The sequence below is a fragment of the Oncorhynchus masou genome, chromosome 24 (assembly GCF_036934945.1).
Source record: "Oncorhynchus masou masou isolate Uvic2021 chromosome 24, UVic_Omas_1.1, whole genome shotgun sequence".
Classification (NCBI taxonomy): domain Eukaryota; kingdom Metazoa; phylum Chordata; class Actinopteri; order Salmoniformes; family Salmonidae; genus Oncorhynchus; species Oncorhynchus masou.
Genome location: NC_088235.1, coordinates 90,671,306 through 90,697,784, shown reverse-complemented (window position 1 = coordinate 90,697,784; position 26,479 = coordinate 90,671,306). Strand labels below are relative to the sequence as shown.

The 26,479-nt window shown below is 46.5% G+C and overlaps 1 protein-coding gene across 4 annotated transcripts in view; it reads right to left on the bottom strand.

Moving 5' to 3' along the window:
* Nucleotides 1–26,479, bottom strand: part of LOC135512988 (cytoplasmic polyadenylation element-binding protein 2-like) — a 41,366-nt gene that overhangs the window by 4,404 nt on the left and 10,483 nt on the right. Inside the window, exons 3-10 of one of the 4 annotated variants that reach the window (XM_064935564.1) lie at nt 6,194–6,284; nt 3,617–3,667; nt 2,779–2,802; nt 1,596–1,763; nt 1,356–1,445; nt 937–1,055; nt 680–794; nt 157–338 (exon numbers count right to left, since the gene is read on the bottom strand). In XM_064935564.1, coding sequence (XP_064791636.1) covers nt 157–338; nt 680–794; nt 937–1,055; nt 1,356–1,445; nt 1,596–1,763; nt 2,779–2,802; nt 3,617–3,667; nt 6,194–6,284 — 840 coding nt within the window. The remainder of the gene's footprint in view (nt 1–156; nt 339–679; nt 795–936; nt 1,056–1,355; nt 1,446–1,595; nt 1,764–2,778; nt 2,803–3,616; nt 3,668–6,193; nt 6,285–26,479) is intronic. The other 3 variants (XM_064935565.1, XM_064935566.1, XM_064935567.1) reach the window with 3 other exon arrangements.

The following is a 26,479-nucleotide window of genomic DNA, read 5'->3' as shown; positions in this document are numbered from 1 at the left end:
TGTTTTTCTTTGAACCACAAATCCTCACGAGGACTGACTCTCTCACACACTCACTCTCTCATTCTCTCTCTGCATCCCTAGGAAATCAGGAGGAGAATGTCTCCAGCAGGATTGTGTGGTTAATTTGATGGGAAGTGGAGGGAGGGAGGACTGTACCCGCTTGTCAATGTCTCCATGTTGCAGCTGGACAAATCTGGCGCTGATGGCAGCGATGTAACTCTGCTGATTGGAGAATGCGACGCGCCCCGCACCTTTGGGGTACTTGAGCTCTGGATCGGTGTCGATGCCAGCATAGCAGACCCCCCCATAGAGACGGTCCATAATCATGGCCAACTCCACTGGAGAGAGATGAGAGAGAGACAGAACAGGAGAAGAAACAAAAGAGTAAAGAATGGGGGAGGAGATGGAGAAGTGACACATGGGTAGGTGAGATGGTTAAGGGGTGAGAGAGAGAAATTGGAGGAGGGGGTTGTCAGATTGTCATTACATAGGGAAAACATTGGCCGCTCTCAGGTACTCCTTATTACTCAAAACACAACATCTGTTTATCTACGTATTTCAACATCTACCATCACCATCACCAACACAAACATCCCAGTCCAATTACAGAGTAGATCACCTAGAGGCCCAGCTGAGATGTCATGTGGATCTGATAGAGGGAGATGAGGGAAGTGTTTACCTGCTCTGAGAGGGCGGGGGACCCCTCCTACAAAGATGGTCTTGCGAGGATCCAGGGGCTGAGAACCGTCCATCACAAAGTCACTGTCACTCAGGTTCCACGGACGAATCTGGACCTGGAGACACACACACATCACACATATCCCATACATTGAATAATCGCAAGATGGAATTACACTGCGTAGGTGTTGCTAGTCTCACAGATGTCCTTGCTGGTGGGAATGGCCCTACAGAGAGCTGGGTTTGTGTTGGACTCACAGGCTTGTCTTTGATGGTGGGGCTGGAGACACACAAGTAGAGCTTGCCGTCCTCCTCCATGCAGGCCTCGATCAGAGCCTGCACTGAGCTCTCCTCCTGGAACAGCAGGAAGGCGTAACCTAGGCAACACACACAACACACTCTCAGGAACATGAAGGTCATATACAATAGTGTGGGGTAATACTGCTACAAATACACTGAATTATTTCAATTTGAAAAAGTACTATATACAGACTATGTAGGCTAGTCATATGGGAAAGAGGATGTTGGTCAACCTAGCTGTACTGTCTCTTCCAGGAGTCTCAAGGCCATCATTGATTGCTACCAGCCATATTTATACAGTATACAGTGCTAAAACATACTTTTATGACATACATTTATTTCAATTTCAGTTAAAGAAAGTCTGAGGTGAACTTTACCTTTGGGGGGGAAGTAGGATTTGCTCTCAGCCTTGTGTGGCCAGTCCACCACCAGGTGGCCAAAGCGACGGAAACTGTTGGTGATCTCATCTGATGAGAGATAGAAAGAAGAGGCGAGAGGAAGGCAGATGTGTGAGGAGTAACGGGAGAAGGAAAAACAACCTTTCATAACAGCATATCAACTGATTCACTGAACTAACAACACTGTGTTATGTTGTGTTATGCTCTTCCTCCTCTCACCTTCATCTATGTCAGGGGGCAGGCCGCCCACAAACACTTTGCGTGAGAAACGCTCGATGCGCTCCCCGTTCTGGTGGGGGTAACAGTTAGGGCCAAGCCCTGGGATGCCTTGGTTACCGTGCCCATCATCAAGGAGGCTGTCTTCAATGGGGAACAGGGAGGAGCGGCCTGGAGAAGAGGGGGTCACAGGTCAGTGGTCAGAACACCTGCAGACATGGACAATGACATCCACATAGATACACACATGCATACAATACATACAGTCACATCACAAGCAGATGCACATACTTCTGCTTTGCCAACAACAGAAGCAACCAACCTGCTGTAGCTCTGTTAACACCCACTGACAGTTCCTAGATTGAACACATTCATGGAGCCCAACGTCTTAATGTTATATAGAGATAGTATTATTATAATGAGTCATGATAAATTAGCGGGGTCCATAACAATATGTGTAATGGCTGTTTACATCTGTCACCAGGCTTTGTGCTGAGTAGCTACAAGATAAAGTACAAGCATAAAGTGATAGAGGATTATGTCCAATGTAGTATTTATACTGTAAATGTGCTGTAAATCCAAGACACGCAACCCTGAATACTCCAGCCAGAGCTCTGTGACTGACTGACAGACAGTAGACAGAGAGGACAAGCTTGAGGTCTGGTAAGGAAGCAGTGGATTCACGTTGTTACCATGGGGCAAAGCAGTAGCAGTAGTTAGAGCAATGGACTGAGGTAAACTAGTGGTAACCAAGCCTGAAACCTATGGTTTCCTATGGCAATGTCTGGATGTAAACGTGTTGTGCAGTATTCATATACGTCTGCAATTATATACTGTAGTGACCGTAACCCAACACCTAGCGACCTTGTCTAGAGATTAGGGTCTCTTGGAGTAAAGACTAAGCTGTTGGGGCGAGAGTCGATTGGACCTGGGTTAAAATCTACCCCCCAGATTCACTGCAATACATTCAAAAAGGAGCAACTGCTGGTAAAAATGCTTGGGATGTCATAGTAAATGATTTAGATTGACTGTCAGTGGCGATCATGTTGACACTATAAACCCCAAATTGTTTGTATCCAGACACTGTTTTGGCAGCTGCAGTTCAGTAGCGTTAAAGCATGCTGTGTGGTGGATGAACACGCAACACACATGACACAGACTGCACGTCACATGAAGGTGGCTTTACCTCGACGTCTCCCATAGCTCCTTGCTGCATGGAAACAAAGTAAAGAGTGGTTTTATGCCCTGCAGACATTCCTCGCAAGGTAAAGTATCCCCAGACCTGGTACTACTGACACTACAGATACTATGACCGCTAGTACCATCATTTACCCCATACCCCATTCAGCCCCTCATCATCTAACTGCATGGTTGGAGTGTCATGAACCCTTATTATCGTCACAGGATAGACATCATGTTGAATAGTTAGGCATATGATACTGTGTCAAGCAGGAATGTAGGCTATATTGTAAACTGGACTAGGTTGACTACATATGAGGAGCAGCCTAATGGAAACGACACCAGTCTTCTCCTGACATCTAGTCATGTGACCTAGCCTACATAAATAAGCTAAGTGATCTAGCTACTACACCACCTGCGGATGGTCATGTGACCTATACAACTAGGCATTCCACCTCGTCATGTGAGCCACACTACTAAACATTCCTCTTCAACATCTAAAGCCCCAGTAGGATTACAACAACAATGCATATCCTTCAACAGGAGACATGTTTACTACACTATTACAACACACAGCACAGCCTAGGAGAACCAACACTACTCATTTAACAAAAGCAATCCAGCATAGTCCACTATAGAGAAGGATATATCCCAACACAAATGAAGTTCAGAAAAGTGTAACAGGAAGGTCAATCCCATACTAGCTTGCTTCTCGATCTAGCCTGGTTGAGTCTCCCTAACGAGTCATGATATGGAAACATGAACACTGGGCCATTTCTAAAATAGTCTGGTGATAGTGATGGAAGAAGACACACAAGCTGGTGTTGGCCAGGAGAGATAATTACCATTGAGCATGAGCAGGCCGTCAGCCCCGGGATGAGGGCATCCCACACGACCTGACATGACATGACAGAGACACACACACACACACACACACACACACACACACACACACACACACACACACACACACACACACACACACACACACACACACACACACACACACACACACACACACACACACACACACACACACACACACACACACACACACACACACACAGGAATGAGACTCTCAGCAGATGGAGAGGACAGGTTGAGGACATCAAGGGCACGGCCATGTACTGTATAAGGAACAGAAGCACCACTGTCACATGACAGCCTACTGAGCTGTAGTGTCGGAACAGAACACTGAACAAAACCCTCTTTTCCACGGAGACAGCTTGAGCTGACAAAATACAACAACAACAAAACAACACCCTGAATAGATTTGGGTTAACCCTAATGACCTATCAGAAGCACATGTCAGCTATTTATGTCATCTCTACATTCAATGGGAAGAATTGCAGATGTGTGAACAGAGAAAGAAGAGATGCTGGCAAATGATCTGATCTCCAGTTAAAAAACCAGCAACCCTATTTCCACTGCAATGTAAGCATGGTACATCTCCTATGCCCAGTTAGCTGAGCTCATTTCTAAAGTCCTGTGAGGTTAGTCCTTGTCTTCTGCTTCTGTACTAGCAGTCTGGGCTATAAATGGCAGAGCCAACTCTCCCCTCTTCTCACCCTCTCCTCCTCACCCTCCACCCTCCTCTGGCTGTCACACAGCGTGTGAAAGTGTGTCTAAATGTAGTCCCCCTCTGGTTCTCTGTGCTGTGAATAATGGCCTCACCATCGACTCCAGAGTCACAGTCAGGACCGGAGGACTATAGGACAGCATCACACCCACTAATACTTATGGAGGCCCATGTTGAGCCAACTTCAACACTTAGACTAGTTTATGAACAATAATAATAATGAAGGTTGGGGAGTAACTGATTACATGTTATCTCATGTTATCTGATGACAAAAAACTGTAACTTTAATCAGTTAAATTACCATGAAAACATTTGTAATCAGATTACAGAAAACTAGATGATTACTTCTTGGATTAAATTTAAATTCAGAAACGGTGATGCGTAAAAAAAAACACATTATGACATCTTTCTGTTTTCCCAATTATATTCACTGGGGCGACAGGTAGCCTAGTGGTTAGAGCGTTGGACGAGTAACTAAAAGGTTGCAATGTAAAAAAATCGTTCTGCACCTGAAAACACTGTTCCGAGGCCGTCAATGAAAATAAGAATTTGTTCTTAACTAACTGACTTGCCTAGTTAAAAATTCAGTATTAAATAAAGGCGCAAGTTTAAAGTTTTTGCACCTGAGCGACTCTGACCACAATCCAGAGAACACTATGATGACACACCAAATGCATTTGATGGGTCCTTTTTGTCTTCTTCTAATGCCTGTTAAGGGGAAAGTAATCCAAAAGTAACTGAGAGTAACCAGATTGCGTTACTAAATTTGGGTCATCCAAAAGTTACGTTACTGATTACAATTTAGGACAAGTAATTAGTCACTGTAATGGATTACATTTAGAGGGGTAGTATACTGTGCAAAATACAATGTGAGGGAATGTGTTGTTTACTATAAATGTCAATCTAAACTTTTCGGTCCCTGTCCATGGTTTGGGGGAGTAAGTATGTTGACGCCAGTGGTCATAACTATGTGTGAAGCTAGCTAGCTAGAAGTCATTTTACACTGACTACAATGCACCTGCTTAGAGTATTTTCTAAAAGTCCAGTAGCTGAGCTGAGCTGAGAGGCCTGCCATGCAACTGTGTGTCAGCCCTGTCTCTGTCACTCTACTCCTGGGCCAGCCCTGTCTCTGTCACTCTACTCCTGGGCCAGCCCTATCTCTGTCACTCTACTCCTGGGCCAGCCCTGTCTCTGTCACTCTACTCCTGGGCCAGCCCTGTCTCTGTCACTCTACTCCTGGGCCAGCCCTGTTTCTGTCACTCTACTCCTGGGCCAGCCATGTCTCTGTCACTCTACTCCTGGGCCAGCCCTGTCTCTGTCACTCTACTCCTGGGCCAGCCCTGTCTCTGTCACTCTACTCCTGGGCCAGCCCTGTCTCTGTCACTCTACTCCTGGGCCAGCCCTGTCTCTGTCACTCTACTCCTGGGCCAGCCCTGTCTCTGTCACTCTACTCCTGGGCCAGCCCTGTCTCTGTCACCGTTCTCCCTGTCCCTGTGAGGAGTGTTCCTATCCTATCAGGACAGAGAGTGCTGCAGTGCTGCCTGACTCCTGTCTGTCCGTGTGCCCCAGGTTAGGTTAAGCAGTAGCAGTAGCAGCAAGATCAGGGCTGTAAGGTCATTTAAAGGCACAGCCGGTTGTGGAAGAAAAAAAAACATGCCTTTAGGAGGGAGCAGGAAGCATGTCAGTGCCTTGGAAAAGGGTATACTTCACCTCATATGCATTCCCTCTAACCACTGTTCTCCCTAACCACAATCACAATGACTTTCCCCATTATACAGTGAGTCAGTAACTAAGTAAGTATGATAATTAAAGACAGTGAGAGGGAGTAAGTAAGTAGTCTCACCCTTCATTGGATCTTGCTCCGCCCGCATGATGTCAATCAGAGAGCTTTCCAGGGAGTGCATGTTCAGGCTGTCGTACATTCTAGAGCGTTCCTAAAACACACACACACAACAAGCGGAAGGAACCTGCAGTGTTCTGGCACATAGGTATGGGTAATAAAGTCTGTGTGTAACATAGGTATGGGTAATAAAGTCTGTGTGTAACATAGGTATGGGTAATAAAGTCTGTGTGTAACATAGGTATGGGTAATAAAGCCTGTGTGTAACATAGGTATGGGTAATAAAGTCTGTGTGTAACATAGGTATGGGTAATAAAGTCTGTGTGTAACATAGATATGGGTAATAAAGCCTGTGTGTAACATAGGTATGGGTAATAAAGTCTGTGTGTAACATAGGTATGGGTAATAAAGTCTGTGTGTAACATAGGTATGGGTAATAAAGTCTGTGTGTAACATAGGTATGGGTAATAAAGTCTGTGTGTAACATAGGTATGGGTAATAAAGTCTGTGTGTAACATAGGTATGGGTAATAAAGTCTGTGTGTAACATAGGTATGGGTAATAAAGTCTGTGTGTAACATAGATATGGGTAATAAAGTCTGTGTGTAACATAGGTATGGGTAATAAAGTCTGTGTGTAACATAGGTACGGGTAATAAAGTCTGTGTGTAACATAGGTACGGGTAATAAAGTCTGTGTGTAACATAGGTATGGGTAATAAAGTCTGTGTGTAACATAGATATGGGTAATAAAGCCTGTGGGTAACATAGGTATGGGTAATAAAGTCTGTGGGTAACATAGGTATAGGTAATAAAGCCTGTGGGTAACATAGGTATGGGTCTGTACCTGAAAACACTGTTCCTAGGCCGTCAATGAAAATAAGAATTTGTTCTTAACTGACTTGCCTAGTTAAAAATTCAGCATTAAATAAAGGCGCAAGTTTAAAGTTTTTCCACCTGAGCGACTCTGACCACAATCCAGAGAACACTATGATGACACACCAAATGCATTTGATGGGTCCTTTTTGTCTTCTTCTAATGCCTGTTAAGGGGAAAGTAATCCAAAAGTAACTGATAGTAACCAGATTACGTTACTAAATTTGGGTCATCCAAAAGTTACGTTACTGATTACAATTTAGGACAAGTAACTAGTCACTGTAATGGATTACATTTAGAGGGGTAGTATACTGTGCAAAATACAATGTGAGGGAATGTGTTGTTTACTATAAATGTCAATCTAAACTTTTCGGTCCCTGTCCATGGTTTGGGGGAGTAAGTATGTTGACGCCAGTGGTCATAACTATGTGTGAAGCTAGCTAGCTAGAAGTCATTTTACACTGACTACAATACACCTGCTTAGAATATTTTCTAAAAGTCCAGTAGCTGAGCTGAGCTGAGAGGCCTGCCATGCAACTGTGTGTCAGCCCTGTCTCTGTCACTCTACTCCTAGGCCAGCCCTATCTCTGTCACTCTACTCCTGGGCCAGCCCTGTCTCTGTCACTCTACTCCTGGGCCAGCCCTGTCTCTGTCACTCTACTCCTGGGCCAGCCCTGTCTCTGTCACTCTACTCCTGGGCCAGCCCTGTCTCTGTCACACTACTCCTGGGCCAGCCCTATCTCTGTTACTCTACTCCTGGGCCAGCCCTATCTCTGTCACTCTACTCCTGGGCCAGCCCTGTCTCTGTCACTCTACTCCTGGGCCAGCCCTATCTCTGTCACTCTACTCCTGGGCCAGCCCTGTCTCTGTATGGCATGGTCATCATACTAGCCTGACCACCACTTGAAAGTTCTCCACACACTACTGGTCCTGACTAGAGGTCAGGCATGACCATTGGCATGGCCAATTAATTAGGGCCGATTTCAAGTTTTCATAGCAATCGGTAATCTGCATTTTTTCATATTTTTTTTAAATAAATTCATGTTAGCAGGTAATATTAACTAGGGAAATTGTGTCACTTCTCTTGTGTTCATTGCACGCAGAGTCTAGGTATATGCAACAGTTTGGGCCGCCTGGCTCGTTGCGAACTAATTTACCAGAATTTTACATAAGGTTGACATAACATTGAAGGTTGTGCAATGTAACAGCAATATTTAGACTTAGGGATGCCACCAGTTCGATAAAATACGTAACGGTTCCGTATTTCACTGAAAGAATAAACGTTTTGTTTTCGAAATGATAGTTTCCGGATTTTACCATATTAATGACCAAAGGCTCATATTTCTGTTTTTATTATATTTATTATTATTATTTTTTATATTATAATTAATTCTATGATTTGATATTTGATAGAGCAGTCTGATTGAGCGGTGGTAGGCGTCAGCAGGCTCGTAAGCATTCATTCAAACTTTACTGCGTTTGCCAGCAGCTCTTAGCAATGCTTGAAACACAGAGCTGTTTATGACTTCAAGCCTATCAACTCCTGAGATTAGGCTGGCAATACTAAAGTGCATCCAATGGTCCAATGGTCAAAGGTATATGAAATACACATGGTATAGAGAGAAATAGTCAACGCGTCATAATTCCTATAATAACTAGAACCTAAAACTTCTTAACTGGGAATATTGAACCACCAGCTTTTATATGTTCTCATGTTCTGAGCAAGAAACTTAAACGTTGGCTTTTTTTTACACGGCACATTTTACTTTCTTCTCCAACACTGTGTTTTTGCATTATTTAAACCAAATTGAGCATGTTTCAGATTAACTGGTATCGGCTTTTTTTGGTCCTCCAACAATCGGTATCGGGTTTTTGATCCTCCAATAATCGGTATCGGCGTTGAAAAATCATAATCGGTCGACCTCTAGTCCTGACACAGGATTAAAAACACTTAACTAAAAAAAATTATACTTTCCAGTGGTCAATCTGTGTGTGATTTGTAGCCCAATGTTAGGCTAACATTTCCTGGCTGACTCTACGGCATCAGTCAGGAACCCTGGCATTAGGACTAGATTCAGCCACGGGCCGATTTTTGTCGGAGTGGATGGTCGGGGGGCCAGAACATAATAATAATAATTTGAACACTGCAAATTGACCACAACTATGCCCAAAAAGAGATTGGATTTGAAACTAACAACAATTTCATACCTTGCTTACATTGAGACAGAATCAAATGTATTTTTTTATTTGTGGGAATACTTGGTGAACAGTTTTCTAAAATTAAACTCATATTCGATTTGAGTCTTTTTTGTACACCATTTTTTGGTTGGCCGGTTTTGGTTCACGGGCTGCCTGTTGCCGACTCCTGCTATAGTCTGTCTTCAGGTAGACATTATGGTTTAGGTGATGCTGTATCCACTGTATAAACGGAGGAGTGTTGCCACACAGTCACCCAATGAGAATGTAGTATAGATCTATGTAGGAGACTAATCCACTAGCTAGATGAACGTGTATTATAATTGCCTTTATATGATGTGATATTTCCTAGCTACCTGCTACCGAGTGGCTATAGTGGCTAACGCCCCTGCCCCAAAGCTAGCACCAGTTAGCCACGATCCAGGCACATCTCCCGGCTAGCAAACAAAATTACTACAATTACAATAACTCTTTCGACACCCCACTGACGTAACTCCATCCGCTGTGCCCTCAACCAGCCTTTCCCGGACGTCAGAGCAGATGCTTCTACTTACCCCGGTCTGCTAACTTTAAACGCGGTGTCTCCCGCGTGCTAGCATAGTAACGACTACCTCGTGGCTTCCCTGTTCCATCTATTGCTGTTCACTGGACCCTATGATCACTTGGCTACATAGCTGATGCCTGCTGAACTGACCATTAATCATGGTACTCCATCTTGTTTATTTTTGGTTTATCTGTCAGCCCCAGTCTCAAACTCAGGCCCTGTGTGTAGTTAACCGAACCCCTCTGCCCATTCATAGCCATTTTACCTGTTGCTGTTGTCTTAGCTGATTAGCTGTTGTTGTCTTACCTGTTGTTGTCTTAGCTAGCTCTCCCAATCAACACCTGTGATTGTTTTATGCTTTGCTTTATGTCTCTCTCAAATGTCAATATGCCTTGTACACTGCAACCTGGAAGGATATTGACATCATCCCGTAGGTCGAGGATGCCTGGGCGTTCTTTAAAATTAATTTCCTCACCATCTTAAATAAGCATGCCCCTTTCAAATAATGTAGAACTAAGAACAGATATAGCCCTTGGTTCACTCCAGACCTGACTGCCCTCGACCAGCACAAAAACATCCCGTGGCGGACTGCACTAGCATTGAATAGTCCCCGCGATATGCAACTTTTCAGGGAAATCAGGAACCAATACACGCAGTCAGTCAGGAAAGCAAAGACTAACTTTCAAACAGAAATTTGCATCCTGTAGCTCTGACTACAAAACGTTTTGGGACACTGTAAAGTCCATGGAGAATACAAGCACCTCCTCCCAGCTGCCCACTGCACTGAGGCTAGGTAACACTGTCACCATCGATACATCCACGATAATCAAGGAATATCAATAAGCATTTCTCTACGGCTGGCCATGCTTTCCTCCTGGCTACCCCAACCCTGACCAACAGCTCCACACCCCCCGCAGCTGCTTGCCCAAGCCTCCCCAGCTTCTCCTTCACCCAAATCCAGATAGCAGATGTTCTGAAAGAGCTACAAAATCTGGACCCGTACAAATCAGCTGGGCTAGACAATCTCTTGGGCTAGACCCTCTCTTTCTAAAATTATACGCCACCATTGTTGCAACCACTATTACCAGTCTGTTCCACCTCTCTTTCGTATCATCCGAGATCCCTAAAGATTGGAAAGCTGCCACGGTCATCCCCCTCTTCAAAGGGGAAGACACTCTAGACCCAAACTGTTATAGACCTATATTCATCCTGCCCTGCTTTTCTAAAGTATTCGAAAGCCAAGTTAGTGAACAGATCACTGACCATTTCGAATCCCACCGTACCTTCCTCGCTGTGCAATCCGGTTTCCGAGCTGGTCACGGGTGCACCTCAGCCACGCTCAAGGTGCTAAATGATATCATAACCACCACCGAAAAAAAGACAGTACTGTGCAGCTGTCTTCATTGACCTGGCCAAGGTTTTCGACTCTGTCAATCACGGTATTCATATCGGCAGACTCAGCAGCCTTGGTTTCTCAACTGACTGCCTCGCCTGGTTCACCAACCACTTCTCAGATAGAGTTCAGTGTGGTAAATCGGAGGGCCTGTTGTCCGGACCTCTGGCAGTCTCTATGGGGGTACCACACGATTCAATTCTCGGGCCGACTCTCTTCTCTGTATATATCAACGATGTCGCTCTTGCTATGGGTGATTCCCTGATTCACCTCCACGCAGACAACACCATTCTGTATACATCTGGCCCTTCTTTGAACACTGTGTTAACTAACTTCCAAACGAGCTTCAATGCCATACAACACTCCTCCCATGGCCTCCAACTGCTCTTAAACGCTAGTAAAACCAAATGCATGCTTTTCAACCGTTTGCTGCTCGCACTCGCCCGCCCAACTAGCATCACTACTCTGGATGGTACTTAGAATATGTGGACAACGGGGATTGGAGGGACGCCATGTGCGACTGACGCGTTTTCCGTTTGCTCCCGTAGTATTCTTAAAGTTTATGTGAATTTCGCAGCACAACCGTATTAATTTTCAAATATACGTTTGGTGATCCCTTTCCGTAAAAACCAAGACTACTTTGCTTCCGAATGTCAGCATGTCGACGAAACATAAGGCCAAAAGCATGAGAAAACCCGGCCTACAAGACCCACTCTCATGATGTCACGTTCTGACCTTAGTTGGTTTGTTATTTATTGTTTTGTTCAGTGTTCTAGTACGTCATTAAAAGCTATGAACACTTACCATGCTGCGCATTGGTCCTCCTCTCTTTCTCCCAACGACGATCGTTACAGAAGCACCCACCAAAAAAGGACCAAGCAGCGTGGTAATGGGCAGCAGAAATCTCAAGACTCATGGACATGGGAGGAGATTTTGGAAGGCAAGGTGACCCTGGGCACAGACTGGGGAATATCGGCGCCCCAATGTAGAGCTGGAGCTGAGCGGCCGTGGTATGAGGAGGCTGCACGGCAGCGCGGCTGGGTTGAAAGGCAGCCCCAAAAATGTATTGGGGGAGGCACACGGGGAGTGTGGCTTAGTAGGAGACCTGCGCCAACTCCTCGTGCTTACCGTGGAGAGAGGTGGACCGGGCAGGCACCGTGTTATGCCGCGAGGCGCACGGTGTCCCCGGTGCGCAGGCAAAGCCCGGTGCGTTATAGTGCAGCTCCTAGTATCGGCAGGGCTAGAGTGGGCATAGAGCCACTGAAGCCGGCTCAGCACATCTGGTCTCCAGTGCATCTCCTCGGGCCGGGGTACATGGCACCAGCCCTACGCATGGTGTCCCCGGTTCGCCAGCACTGCTGGGGAGTATCCAACGAGGTAGGGTTGTGCAGGCTCGGTGCTCGAGACCTCAAGTGCGCCTCCACGGTCCGGTCTATCCGGTGCCTCCTCCACGCACCAGCCCTCCGGTGGAAGCCCCCGCACCAGGCTGTCTCTCCGTCTCCTCCCTACAGGTGCTCCCATCTGTCTGGAGCTGCCAGAGTCGCCCTCCTGTCCTGAGCTGCCAGAGTCGCCCGTCTGTCCTGAGCTGCCAGAGCCGCCCTTCTGTCCTGAGCGGCCAGAGCCGCCCGTCTGTCCTGAGCTGCCAGAGCCGCCCGCCAGTCAGTAGCTGCCAGAGCCGCTGGTCAGTCAGGAGCTGCCAGAGCCACTGTTCAGTCAGGAGCTGCCAGCGCCGTCCGTTACTCTGGCGCTGCTGGAATCGCCCTTCACTCCCGAGCTGCTGGAGTCTCCCGCCTGTCCGGTGCTGCCGGAATCTCCCGTCCGTCCGGTGCTGCCAGAATCTCCCGTCTATTCGGGACCTGTGGCTAGGGTCCCCAGTCCGAGGTTGGCGGCGAGGGTTGGAGGCCGTTAAAGAGGCGGAGAAAGACTATGGTGGAGTGGGGCCCACGTCCCACGCCAGAGCCGCCACCGCAGACAGAAACCCACCCAGACCCTCCCCTATAGGTTCAGGTTTTGTCACATTCTGACCTTAGTTTGTTTGTTATTTATTGTTTTGTTCAGTGTTCTAGTACGTTATTAAAAGCTATGAACACTTACCACGCTGCGCATTGGTCCTCCTTTCTTTCTCCCAGCGACGATCGTTACACATCACCGCCCTCTCTTGAGTCTGACGGCCCGGGGACTCACACTTTACCCGGGGGTGCGGCTTGGCCTGGCGGCACTGAAATAAACATTCTCGAGGCCATCAAACTACTACGCTCTGAGATAGTTGAAATGAAAACGGAGGTGGTTGCTACGATTGAGGCCCGATACAGGAGGTTTCTGATACTTTAAAAGCAGAGCTAACCATCCTGCGGAACGAGACGGTGCCAGCAATCACATCACTCAAAACAAGAACGGCGTCGCACACTACAATGATTGCAGCACTGGAGATCTCCGCTACCAATGTCTCCGACTTAACTTCATCCCTGGAGGCTGAAGTGAAACGCCTAGCTGCGGATTTGAAAAAGGTGAAGGAGAGCTGTGTGAGTTTAGAGGGATTCTCTCGCTGCAACAACCTGAGACTTGTATAGGTCCCAGAGTCATCGGAAATGCCTCGCGCCACGGATTTCGTTTCTGGGCTGCTGAAGGATGTTCTTACCTTAGATGAAAAGCCCCTGATTGATCGTGCCCACCGGTAGCTGCGCCCAAAGCCCAGGGATGGGGAGAGGCCCTGTGACATAATTCTTTGAGTGCACTTTTTCCATGAGAAGATGGAGATTCTCAGACGAGCCCGCAATACCACTCTGAACTTTCAAGGACAGAGCTTCTCCATCTACCAGGACTACTCCCCCACTGTTTCCAGGCAGCGCGCAGCTTTCGGACAGGCCAAACGACTACTTCGGGACCATCCAGGTGTGAAATATGGACTGCGATTCCCAGCCGGTTTATCCCATGATGGTAAAGACTACACATTTGAGTCTCCGGATGAGGCTATGGCTCACGTTCAATGTCACATCAAGAAGTCTTGAACTTGCTCACAGTTCAGCAAATGTTGCTTGCGAACTGTGGATAGTAAGTAACCCACCTGTACATCCATCCATCCTCCCTCAATTACGGTGCAGTCATCCTGTCCCCTTTGCAGGAAAGCATCCCCCCTTGCATGCGCTGCAGGATTTTAATCCATGACGGCGTAGTGTGTTACTAATGGTTTTCTTTGAGACTGTGGTCCCAGCTCTCTTCAGGTCATTGATCAGGTCCTGCCGTGTAGTTCTGGGCTGATTCCTCAACTTCCTCATGATCATTGATGCCCCACAAGGTGAGATCTTGCATAGAGCCCCAGACCAAGTGTGATTGACCATCATCTTGAACTTCTTCCATTTTCTAATAATTGTGCCAACAGTTGTTGCCTTCTCACCAAGCTGCTTGCCTATTGTCTTGTAGCCCATCCCAGCCTTGTGCAGGTCTACAATTTTCCCTGATGTCCTTACACAGCTCTCTGGTCTTGGCCATTGTGGAGGGGTTGGAGTCTGTTTGATTGAGTGTGTGGACAGGTGTCTTTTATACAGTTAACAAGTTCAAACAGGTGCAGTTAATACAGGTAATGAGTGGAGAACAGGAGGGATTCTTAAAGAAAAACGAACAGGTCTGTGAGAGCCGGAATTCATACTGGTCGTAGGTGATCAAATACTTATGTCACGCAATAAAATGCAAATTAATTACTTAAAAATCATACAATGTGATTTTCTGGATTTTTGTTTTAGATTCCGTCTCTCACAGTTGAAGTGTACCTATGTTAAAAATTACAGACCTCTACATGCTTTGTAAGTAGGGAAACCTGCAAAATCGGCACTGTATCAAATACTTGTTCCCCCCACTGTAATTATATACAAGTGGTGCTTTTGTAATTTCGTTTGCACAAATGATTCACTTTTATTTAAAAACATTTTTTTTTTAAATCTCTCTTTTTGCTGTTTGATCCACTAACAAAACGGGACTTTAAAGAGCAGGACTGTGGGTTTAGGTTTAAGACCGCACTCTCACAGACATACTGTGCGAAGGGAACATATTCTATTTAGGCTTGTAACTCATTTGGGGAGGTATTGTCTGGGATGGGGAGAGGGGGTGGAGGGATGGGGGGGTTGAATTGTCCAGTTCTAATGTCATTCTGTCTTTCTAGTTTTTTTCCTGTACTTTTTCCAAACATCTACCACCATACATTATTACTCTGAGACAAGTTATTCTGGGGTTTTTGGGCACTCATTGCTTTTCCATTCTATGCTCTAATGACAGGGTTGAATAACGGGAATGCCCAGAGGGGCCAAAATAATGCGATCAAGTATATTTCGTGGACCATCAAAGGGGTTAATAACCTGGTGAAGCATAAGAGGGTGTTGACACACTTAAAGGGTTTGAATGCAAATGTTGCATTTCTACAAGAGACTCACTTGCGGACTGGTGAGCATTTTAGGATGCGTAGGGACTGGCTTGGTCAAGTGTTCCCCTCTAACTTTCATAGTAAATCAAGAGGTGTTGCCATTTTGGTTGATAAAGCTACTCCCTTTGTAGCTTCTGATGTTATTGCTGATCCTAAGGGACGATACGTCATAGTAACCGGTGAACTGTTTTCTACCCCTCTTGTTTTGGCTGGTGTTTATGCTCCCAATTGGGATGACACAAGTTTCATTTCTTCATTTTTGTCTGCTATACCCAATTTAGATTCTCATTTGTTGATTTTAGGGGGGGATTTCAACTGTAAAATGTCCCCAGTTCTTGACAAGTCCTCACGAACAACTACAGGCCCATCTAAATGTGCCCTACTTATTCAATCCTTTCTTCAGAAATATGCTATGTTTGAGGCCTGGCGTTTCCTACATCCTGCAGATAGACAGTATTCCTTTTATTCTCATGTTCATCAAACATACTCCCGGATTGATTACTTCTTTTTGGACAAAATACTTCTGCCTAACCTTCGGCAGTGTACTTACGAGAGTATTGTTATTTCTGACCATTCACCATTAGTGTTTGAACTAGAGTTTCCCCAGTGACCTCCTATGTGTTATCAATGGCGTCTTAACCCCATTTTACTCTCAGATAAGAAGTTTGTCAATTTCATTTCTTCTGAAATCACCTTATTCCTAGAAACTAATTCAACACCAGGTATGTCCTGCTCTACCATATGGGAGTCTCTCAAAGCATACCTACGTGGCCAAATTATTTCTTATACAGCCAACCAAAACAGAGTTCGCTCTCAGCGACTTCGGGACCTGAGCGAATCCATAGCCACATTGGATGAGAAGTATGTAACGGATCCTTCCTCTGATCTGCATAAAGAGCGCCAACTACTCCAATCTGAATTTGATGAGCTTTCTACCAGGCAAGCTGAACAGTTGCGAGCTCGGTACAAAGGGTATGAACAAGGCGACAAGGCCAGTAAACTCCTTGCACATCAGATCCGTAAATCTGAGGCCTCACGTTTAATCCTACAAATAAGGACCCCGTCTGGTGCCACCACAGTTATACATAAAGAGATCAATGATCAATTCAAACAATTTTACTCTGCGCTATACACCTCTGAATCCCCTCAAGAACCTTTGCTGATTGATTCCTTCTTTAATGGCTTGAATATACCTTGAATTGATACAGACTCCCATGACTGTCTAGAAGAAGAATTTACACCAGAGGAGATTGCAACAGCAATGTCCGCAATGAAAAGTGGTAAATCACCGGGTCCGGATGGTTTTCCAACCGAATTTTACAGGACATTTTCTGGTCTGCTTTGCACATTCTTGTCTCGACTATTTGCAGAGTGCCTTAATACCTCAAAGCTACTGCCTAGTCGTTATCAGGCTTCAAATTCATTACTATTAAAGAAAAACAAAGACCCCTGGAATGTGGATCCTATCGCCCAATCTCGCTTTTAAACTGTGATTATAAAATCCTAGCTAAGCTTTTAGCCATCCGCATGGAAGGCTCGCTGCACCAAGTAATACACTCTGACCAGACTGGCTTTGTGAGAAATAGGCATTTGTTTTTCAATATTAGGCGCCTTATGAATATACTGTACTCCCCAGCGTAGGAGGACCCTGAGGTGGTGGTCTCACTTGATGTGGAAAAAGCGTTTGACCGTGTTGAATGGGATTACCTAACAGCTGCCCTTTATAGATTTGGCTTTGGCCCCAAATTCATTGCGTGGATAACGATTCTTTATTTTTCCCCCATGGCTTCGGTATGGACTAACAACTTGTCCTCTGACTATTTTCCCTTGCACTGCGGATCCAGACAGGGTTGTCCACCCTCCCCCTTGTTGTTTGCTTTGGCAATCGAGCCTCTCGCCATTGCACTACGCTCTAATGATGCCATTCAAGGAATAATCAGGACGGGTTTAGAGCAGAATGTCTCGCTATATGCTGACGACCTCCTTTAGTTTATCTCTAACCCTGATACCTCATAGCCACGTGCGTTATCTGTTCTTAAAAAGTTTGGATCAATCTCAGGGTACTTGCTGAATCTAGGCAAGAGATAGCTTTTTCCTGTAAACAAGGCTGCTTTAAAGTGCTCTTTTACAAGTTCTCAGTTTAGGATTATCCGGGATCAATTCACCTACTTGGGAGTAAAAGTGACAAGGAAATATTCAAATTTGTTTCAGGAAAACTTTGTTGCTCTAGCAGACAGTTTGAAACAATCTTTTACTTTTTGGAATTTACTACCTCTTTCCCTTATCGGAAGGAGTAATGTCATTAAAATGAGTGTGTTGCCCAAATTTTTATATTTATTTCAATGTTTACCCATTTTTATTACAAACTATGTTCTTATTTCACTGGATCAAACATTCATGCATTTTATTTGGGATGGCAAGGTACCACGGATTGGTAGAAAACATTTACAGAAGCCTAAGTCATTGGGGGGTTTAGCTCTATCAAATTCTCAGACATACTATTGGGCTGCAAATTTCAGAGCCCTTCAGTACTGGCTGCAGACTGATCCTACTGGACCTAGACCACTCTGGGTCCAGATGGAGTCGGAATCATGTAAACCTGCTGCACTTTCTTCTGTGTTGTGCTGATCTCTCCCAGTGTTCCTAGGCAAAAGGTGTGTCAACCTAATTGTAAAGCAGTCTCTTAAAATTTGGAATCAGTTCCGTTTAGCCTTTAGCCTCCGAGGCTTTTCTCTATCAGGCCCAATCAATCAAAACATTTTATTTCCTCCATCTTTGAATGATGGGGCTTTTGGCATCTGGCACTCACTAGCATCTGGCACTCACAACTACAAATACCTAGGTGTCTGGCTAGACTGTAAACTCTCCTTCTAGACTAATTTTAAACATCTCCAATCCAAAATTAAATGTAGAATCGGCTTCCTATTTCGCAGCAAAGCATCCTTCACTCACGCTGCCAAACATACCCTCGTAAAACTGACTATCCTACTGATCCTCGACTTCGACGATGTCATTTACAAAATAGCTTCCAAAACTCTACTCAGCAAACTGGATGCAGTCTATCATAGTGTCATCCATTTTGTCACCAAAGCCCCTTATACCACCCACCACTGCGACCTGTATCCTCTAGTCGGCTGGCCCTCGCTACATATTCGTCACCAGACCCACTGGCTCCAGGTCATCTATAAGTCTATGCCTTATCTCAGCTCACTGGTCACGATAACAACACCCACCCCCAGCACGTGCTCCAGCAGGTAAATCTCACTGGTCATCCCCAAAGCCAACACCTCCTTTGGCCGCCATTCCTTCCAGTTCTCTGCTGCCAATGACTGGAACGAATTGCAAAAATGATGGAGATTTTTATTTCCCTCACCAACTTTAAACATCAGCTATCTGAGCAGCTTACCGATCGCTGCAGCTGTACATAGCCCATCTGTAAATAGCCCACCCAATCTACCTACCTCATCCCCATATTGTTTTTATGTACTTTTCTGCTCTTTTGCACACCAGTATATCTACTTGAACATCATCATCTGCTCATCTATCAATCCAGTGTTAATCTGCTAAATTGTAATTACTTCGCTACTATGGCCTATTTATTGCCTAACCTCCTCACGCCATTTGTACACACTGTATATTGACTTTTTTTAAATTTTCTATTGTGTTATTGACTGTATGCTTCTTTACTGCATGTGTAACTCTCTGTTGTTGTTTGTGTCGCACTGCTTTGCTATATCTTGGCCAGGTCGCAGTTGTAAATGAGAACTTGTTCTCAACTGGCCTACCTGGTTAAATAAAGGTGAAATAAATAAAAGAAATGAATGGTTATAAAGGCATTCTTATGGAAAGATCGAAGCATGTAGGAATGTAACCTCCATGGGTTAGGCAACAGTGCACCCCTCTAAATCCCCCAGTGTCAGCATACTACCACCCCCTTTCTACTTCTGCTTATCTCTGTCAATGACATTCACATCATGATGAAGCACAAATGCATATCCCCTATCCAAAACATTACACACAGGAAGGAAGCAAAAGACAGGAGACGCGTATGGAATTTGAGGAATTCCTGGTCGGACACTGTTTATAGAAATGAAAAATTCATGTAGGAGGGCCTGCTTCCTGGAATAGGATGTGCAGCACCATGACAGAGGGGAGAAAGTAACAAGGGATTACTGTGAAAAATGTGTTAGGGAAATGACTTGCGTGTTTTTCCGGTCTCAACCAAGATACAGTATGGTGATGGCGGCCCACCCAAACATCCTTTCTTAAGGCCTGCTGCCTCCAGTTTCCCCCTTTGTACTTAAAAGGTCAGAACTGTGCTGTACACAATTAGATGACATCAGTTATGGGTCTCTAAGTATGTCTGCAATGAGTTATAACAACCCCCATCCTGAAATAGACTCTGCTAAATGTGGTGTTACCCGCTAAATGTGGTGTTAAAGTAGCTTTAAAGCAGCACTAACTGCAGCCTGCTCCCTGACACCTCCACTATGGCAGAAAGAAATAACACCGCTCCCGCCTGATTGAAATGGTAATTCTGTTCGTCATCTGGGAATTGACATTCATTCTCAGCTGTGTGTTTTCTAAACAGCCCCTTTACACTCTCTCCCCTCCTCTCTCTCCCTCCCAGCTCTCTCTCTTCCCCTCTGCATCCTGATCTGCTCTCACTGTCTGGCTCTCTGCGTTTGATGCTTGTCACCTCCCTGCTCCTTCTTTCCAACAATCCTATACTGTGAAACACTCTGCACCTTGAAAACAGTGCTGTGAATATTAAACTGTCTCATTCCCATCATGTAAAGCTTTCCCTGTCCTCCCTGCTCTCTCTCTCTACCTTCCACCAACCACACGTACTCTCTCTCTCTACCTTCCACCAACCACGCGTACTCTCTCTCTCTACCTTCCACCAACCACACGTACTCTCTCTCTACCTTCCACCAACCACACATACTCTCTCTCTCTACCTTCCACCAACCACACGTACTCTCTCTCTCTACCTTCCACCAACCACACGTACTCTCTCTCTACCTTCCACCAACCACACGTACTCTCTCTCTCTCTCTCTCTCTCTCTCTCTTGCTCTCTCTACCTTCCACCAACCACACGTACTCTCTCTCTTGCTCTCTCTCCCTTCCACCAACCACACGTACTCTCTCTCTTGCTCTCTCTACCTTCCACCAACCACACGTACTCTCTCTCTTGCTCTCTCTACCTTCCACCAACCACACGTACTCTCTCTCTCTTGCTCTCTCTACCTTCCACCAACCACACGTATTCTCTCTCTCTACCTTCCACCGACCACACATACTCTCTCTCTACCTTCCACCAACCACACGTACTCTCTCTCTCTACCTTCCACCACCCACACGTACTCTCTCTCTCTCTACCTTCCACCAACCACGCGTACTCTCTCTCTCTACCTTCCACCAACCACACGTACTCTCTCTCTCTCTCTCTACCTTCCACCAACCACACGTACTCTCTCTCTCTACCTTCCACCACCCACACGTACTCTCTCTCTCTCTACCTTCCACCAACCACGTGTACTCTCTCTCTCTACCTTCCACCAACCACACGTACTCTCTCTCTCTCTCTCTACCTTCCACCAACCGCACGTACTCTCTCTCTTGCTCTCTCTACCTTCCAACAACCACACGTACTCTCTCTCTTGCTCTCTCTACCTTCCACCAACCACACGTACCCTCTCTGTCTTGCTCTCTCTACCTTCCACCAACCACACGCACTCTCTCTCTACCTTCCACCGACCACACATACTCTCTCTCTACCTTCCACCAACCACACATACTCTCTCTCTACCTTCCACCAACCACACGTACTCTCTCTCTACCTTCCACCAACCACACGTACTCTCTCTGTCTTGCTCTCTCTACCTTCCACCAACCACACATACTCTCTCTCTCTTGCTCTCTCTAACTTCCACCAACCACACATACTCTCTCTCTCTACCTTCAACCAACCACACGTACTCTCTCTCTCTTGGTCTATCTACCTTCCACCAACCACACGTACTCTCTCTTGCTCTCTCTATCTTCCACCAACCACATGTACTCTCTCTCTCTCTTGCTCTCTCTACCTTCCACCAACCACACGTACTCTCTCTCTCTTGCTCTCTCTACCTTCCACCAACCACATGTACTCTCTCTCTCTTGCTCTCTCTACCTTCCACCAACCACACATACTCTCTCTCTTGCTCTCTCTACCTTCCACCAACCACACATACTCTCTCTCTCTCTCTCTCTCTCTCTCTCTCTCTACCTTCCACCAAACACACGTACTCTCTCTTGCTCTCTCTATCTTCCACCAACCACACGTACTCTCTCTCTCTCTCTCTCTCTACCTTCCACCAACAACACATACTCTCTCTCTCTTGCTCTCTCTACCTTCCACCAACCCCCTGTACTCTCTCTCTCTTGCTCTCTCTACCTTCCACCAACCACACATACTCTCTCTCTCTCTAACTTCCACCAACCACACTCTCTCTCTCTCTCTCTCTCTCTCTCTCTCTCTACCTTCCACCAACCACACGTACTCTCTCTCTCTTGCTCTCTCTATCTTCCACCAACCACATGTACTCTCTCTCTCTTGCTCTCTCTATCTTCCACCAACCACATGTACTCTCTCTCTTGCTCTCTCTACCTTCCACCAACCACATGTACTCTCTCTCTTGCTCTCACTACCTTCCACCAACCACACGTACTCTCTCTCTTGCTCTCTACCTTCCACCAACCACACGTACTCTCTCTCTCGCTCTCTCTACCTTCCACCAACCACACGTACCCTCTCTCTCTTGCTCTCTCTACCTTCCACCAACCACACGCACTCTCTCTCTTGCTCTCTCTACCTTCCACCAACCACACGTACTCTCTCTCTCTTGCTCTCTCTACCTTCCACCAACCACACGTACTCTCTCTCTCTACCTTCCACCGACCACACATACTCTCTTTCTCTACCTTCCACCAACCACACATACTCTCTCTCTACCTTCCACCAACCACACGTACTCTCTCTCTCTACCTTCCACCAACCACACGTACTCTCTCTCTACCTTCCACCAACCACACGTACTCTCTTGCTCTCTCTACCTTCCACCAACCCCTGTACTCTCTCTCTTGCTCTCTCTACCTTCCACCAACCACACATACTCTCTCTCTCTAACTTCCACCAACCACACGTACTCTCTCTCTCTCTCTCTCTCTACCTTCCACCAACCACACGTACTCTCTCTCTCTTGCTCTCTCTATCTTCCACCAACCACATGTACTCTCTCTCTCTTGCTCTCTCTATCTTCCACCAACCACATGTACTCTCTCTCTTGCTCTCTCTACCTTCCACCAACCACACGTACTCTCTCTCTTGCTCTCTCTACCTTCCACCAACCACACGTACCCTCTCTCTCTTGCTCTCTCTACCTTCCACCAACCACACGTACTCTCTCTCTCGCTCTCTCTACCTTCCACCAACCACACGTACCCTCTCTCTCTTGCTCTCTCTACCTTCCACCAACCACACGCACTCTCTCTCTTGCTCTCTCTACCTTCCACCAACCACACGTACTCTCTCTCTCTTGCTCTCTCTACCTTCCACCAACCACACGTACTCTCTCTCTCTACCTTCCACCGACCACACATACTCTCTTTCTCTACCTTCCACCAACCACACATACTCTCTCTCTACCTTCCACCAACCACACGTACTCTCTCTCTACCTTCCACCAACCACACGTACTCTCTCTACCTTCCACCAACCACACGTACTCTCTCTTGCTCTCTCTACCTTCCACCAACCACACACTCTCTCTCGCTTGCTCTCTCTACCTTCCACCAACCACACATACTCTCTCTCTCTCTCTACCTTCAACCAACCACACGTACTCTCTCTCTCTACCTTCCACCAACCACACGTACTCTCTCTCTCTTGCTCTCTCTACCTTCCACCAACCACACGCACTCTCTCTCTTGCTCTCTCTACCTTCCACCAACCACACGTACTCTCTCTCTCTTGCTCTCTCTACCTTCCACCAACCACACGCACTCTCTCTCTTGCTCTCTCTACCTTCCACCAACCACACGTACTCTCTCTCTCTTGCTCTCTCTACCTTCCACCAACCACACGTACTCTCTCTCTCTACCTTCCACCGACCACACATACTCTCTCTCTCTACCTTCCACCAACCACACATACTCTCTCTCTACCTTCCACCAACCACACGTACTCTCTCTCTCTACCTTCCACCAACCACACGTACTCTCTCTCTACCTTCCACCAACCACACGTACTCTCTCTTGCTCTCTCTACCTTCCACCAACCACACACTCTCTCTCGCTTGCTCTCTCTACCTTCCACCAACCACACATACTCTCTCTCTCTCTCTACCTTCAACCAACCACACGTACTCTCTCTCTCTACCTTCCACCAACCACACGTACTCTCTCTCTCTTGCTCTCTCTACCTTCCACCAACCACATGTACTCTCTCTCTCTTGCTCTCTCTACCTTCCACCAACCACACATACTCTCTCTCTCTTGCTCTCACTAACTTCCACCAACCACACGTACTCTCTCTCTCTCTCTCTACCTTCCACCAACCACACGTACTCTCTCTCTCTTGCTCTCTCTATCTTCCACCAACCACATGTACTCTCTCTCTCTTGCTCTCTCTACCTTCCACCAACCACACATACTCTCTCTCTGCCTTCCACCAACCACACATACTCTCTCTCTCTACCTTCCACCAACCACACGTACTCTCTCTCTTGCTCTCTCTACCATCCACCAACCACACATACTCTCTCTCTCTACCTTCCACCAACCACGCGTACTCTCTCTCTCTACCTTCCACCAACCACACGTACTCTCTCTCTCTCTCTCCCTCTCTCTACCTTCCACCAACCACATGTACTCTCTCTCTCTTGCTCTCTCTACCTTCCACCAACCACAAGTACTCTCTCTCTCTCTCTCTCTCTCTCTCTCTCTACCTTCCACCAACCACAGGTACTCTCTCTCTCTTGCTCTCTCTATCTTCCACCAACCACATGTACTCTCTCTCTCTTGCTCTCTCTACCTTCCACCAACCACACATACTCTCTCTCTCTTGCTCTCTCTATCTTCCACCAACCACATATACTCTCTCTCTCTTGCTCTCTCTACCTTCCACCAACCACACATACTCTCTCTCTCTGCCTTCCACCAACCACACGTACTCTCTCTCTCTACCTTCCACCAACCACACATACTCTCTCTCTTGCTCTCTCTATCTTCCACCAACCACATGTACTCTCTCGCTCTCTTGCTCTCTCTACCTTCCACCAACCACATGTACTCTCTCTCTTGCTCTCTCTCTCTTGCTCTCTCTATCTTCCACCAACCACATGTACTCTCTCGCTCTCTTGCTCTCTCTACCTTCCACCAACCACATGTACTCTCTCTCTTGCTCTCTCTACCTTCCACCAACCACACATACTCTCTCTCTCTTGCTCTCTCTACCTCCCACCAACCACACATACTCTCTCTCTCTCTCTCTCTCTCTCTCTCTACCTTCCACCAAACACACGTACTCTCTCTTGCTCTCTCTATCTTCCACCAACCACACGTACTCTCTCTCTCTCTACCTTCCACCAACAACACATACTCTCTCTCTCTTGCTCTCTCTACCTTCCACCAACCCCCTGTACTCTCTCTCTCTTGCTCTCTCTACCTTCCACCAACCACACATACTCTCTCTCTCTAACTTCCACCAACCACACGTACTCTCTCTCTCTCTCTCTCTCTCTCTCTACCTTCCACCAACCACACGTACTCTCTCTCTTGCTCTCTCTACCTTCCACCAACCACACGTACCCTCTCTCTCTTGCTCTCTCTACCTTCCACCAACCACACGTACTCTCTCTCTCACTCTCTCTACCTTCCACCAACCACACGTACCCTCTCTCTCTTGCTCTCTCTACCTTCCACCAACCACACGCACTCTCTCTCTTGCTCTCTCTACCTTCCACCAACCACACGTACTCTCTCTCTCTTGCTCTCTCTACCTTCCACCAACCACACGTACTCTCTCTCTCTACCTTCCACCGACCACACATACTCTCTCTCTACCTTCCACCAACCACACATACTCTCTCTCTACCTTCCACCAACCACACGTACTCTCTCTCTACCTTCCACCAACCACACGTACTCTCTCTCTACCTTCCACCAACCACACGTACTCTCTCTCTTGCTCTCTCTACCTTCCACCAACCACACACTCTCTCTCTCTTGCTCTCTCTACCTTCCACCAACCACACATACTCTCTCTCTCTCTCTACCTTCAACCAACCACACGTACTCTCTCTCTCTACCTTCCACCAACCACATGTACTCTCTCTCTCTTGCTCTCTCTACCTTCCACCAACCACATGTACTCTCTCTCTCTTGCTCTCTCTACCTTCCACCAACCACACGTACTCTCTCTCTCTTGCTCTCTCTAACTTCCACCAACCACACGTACTCTCTCTCTCTCTACCTTCCACCAACCACACATACTCTCTCTCTCTTGCTCTCTCTATCTTCCACCAACCACATGTACTCTCTCTCTCTTGCTCTCTCTACCTTCCACCAACCACACATACTCTCTCTCTGCCTTCCACCAACCACACATACTCTCTCTCTCTACCTTCCACCAACCACACGTACTCTCTCTCTCTTGCTCTCTCTACCTTCCACCAACCACACATACTCTCTCTCTCTACCTTCCACCAACCACACGTACTCTCTCTCTGCCTTCCACCAACCACACGTACTCTCTCTCTTGCTCTCTCTACATTCCACCAACCACACATACTCTCTCTCTCTACCTTCCACCAACCACGCGTAC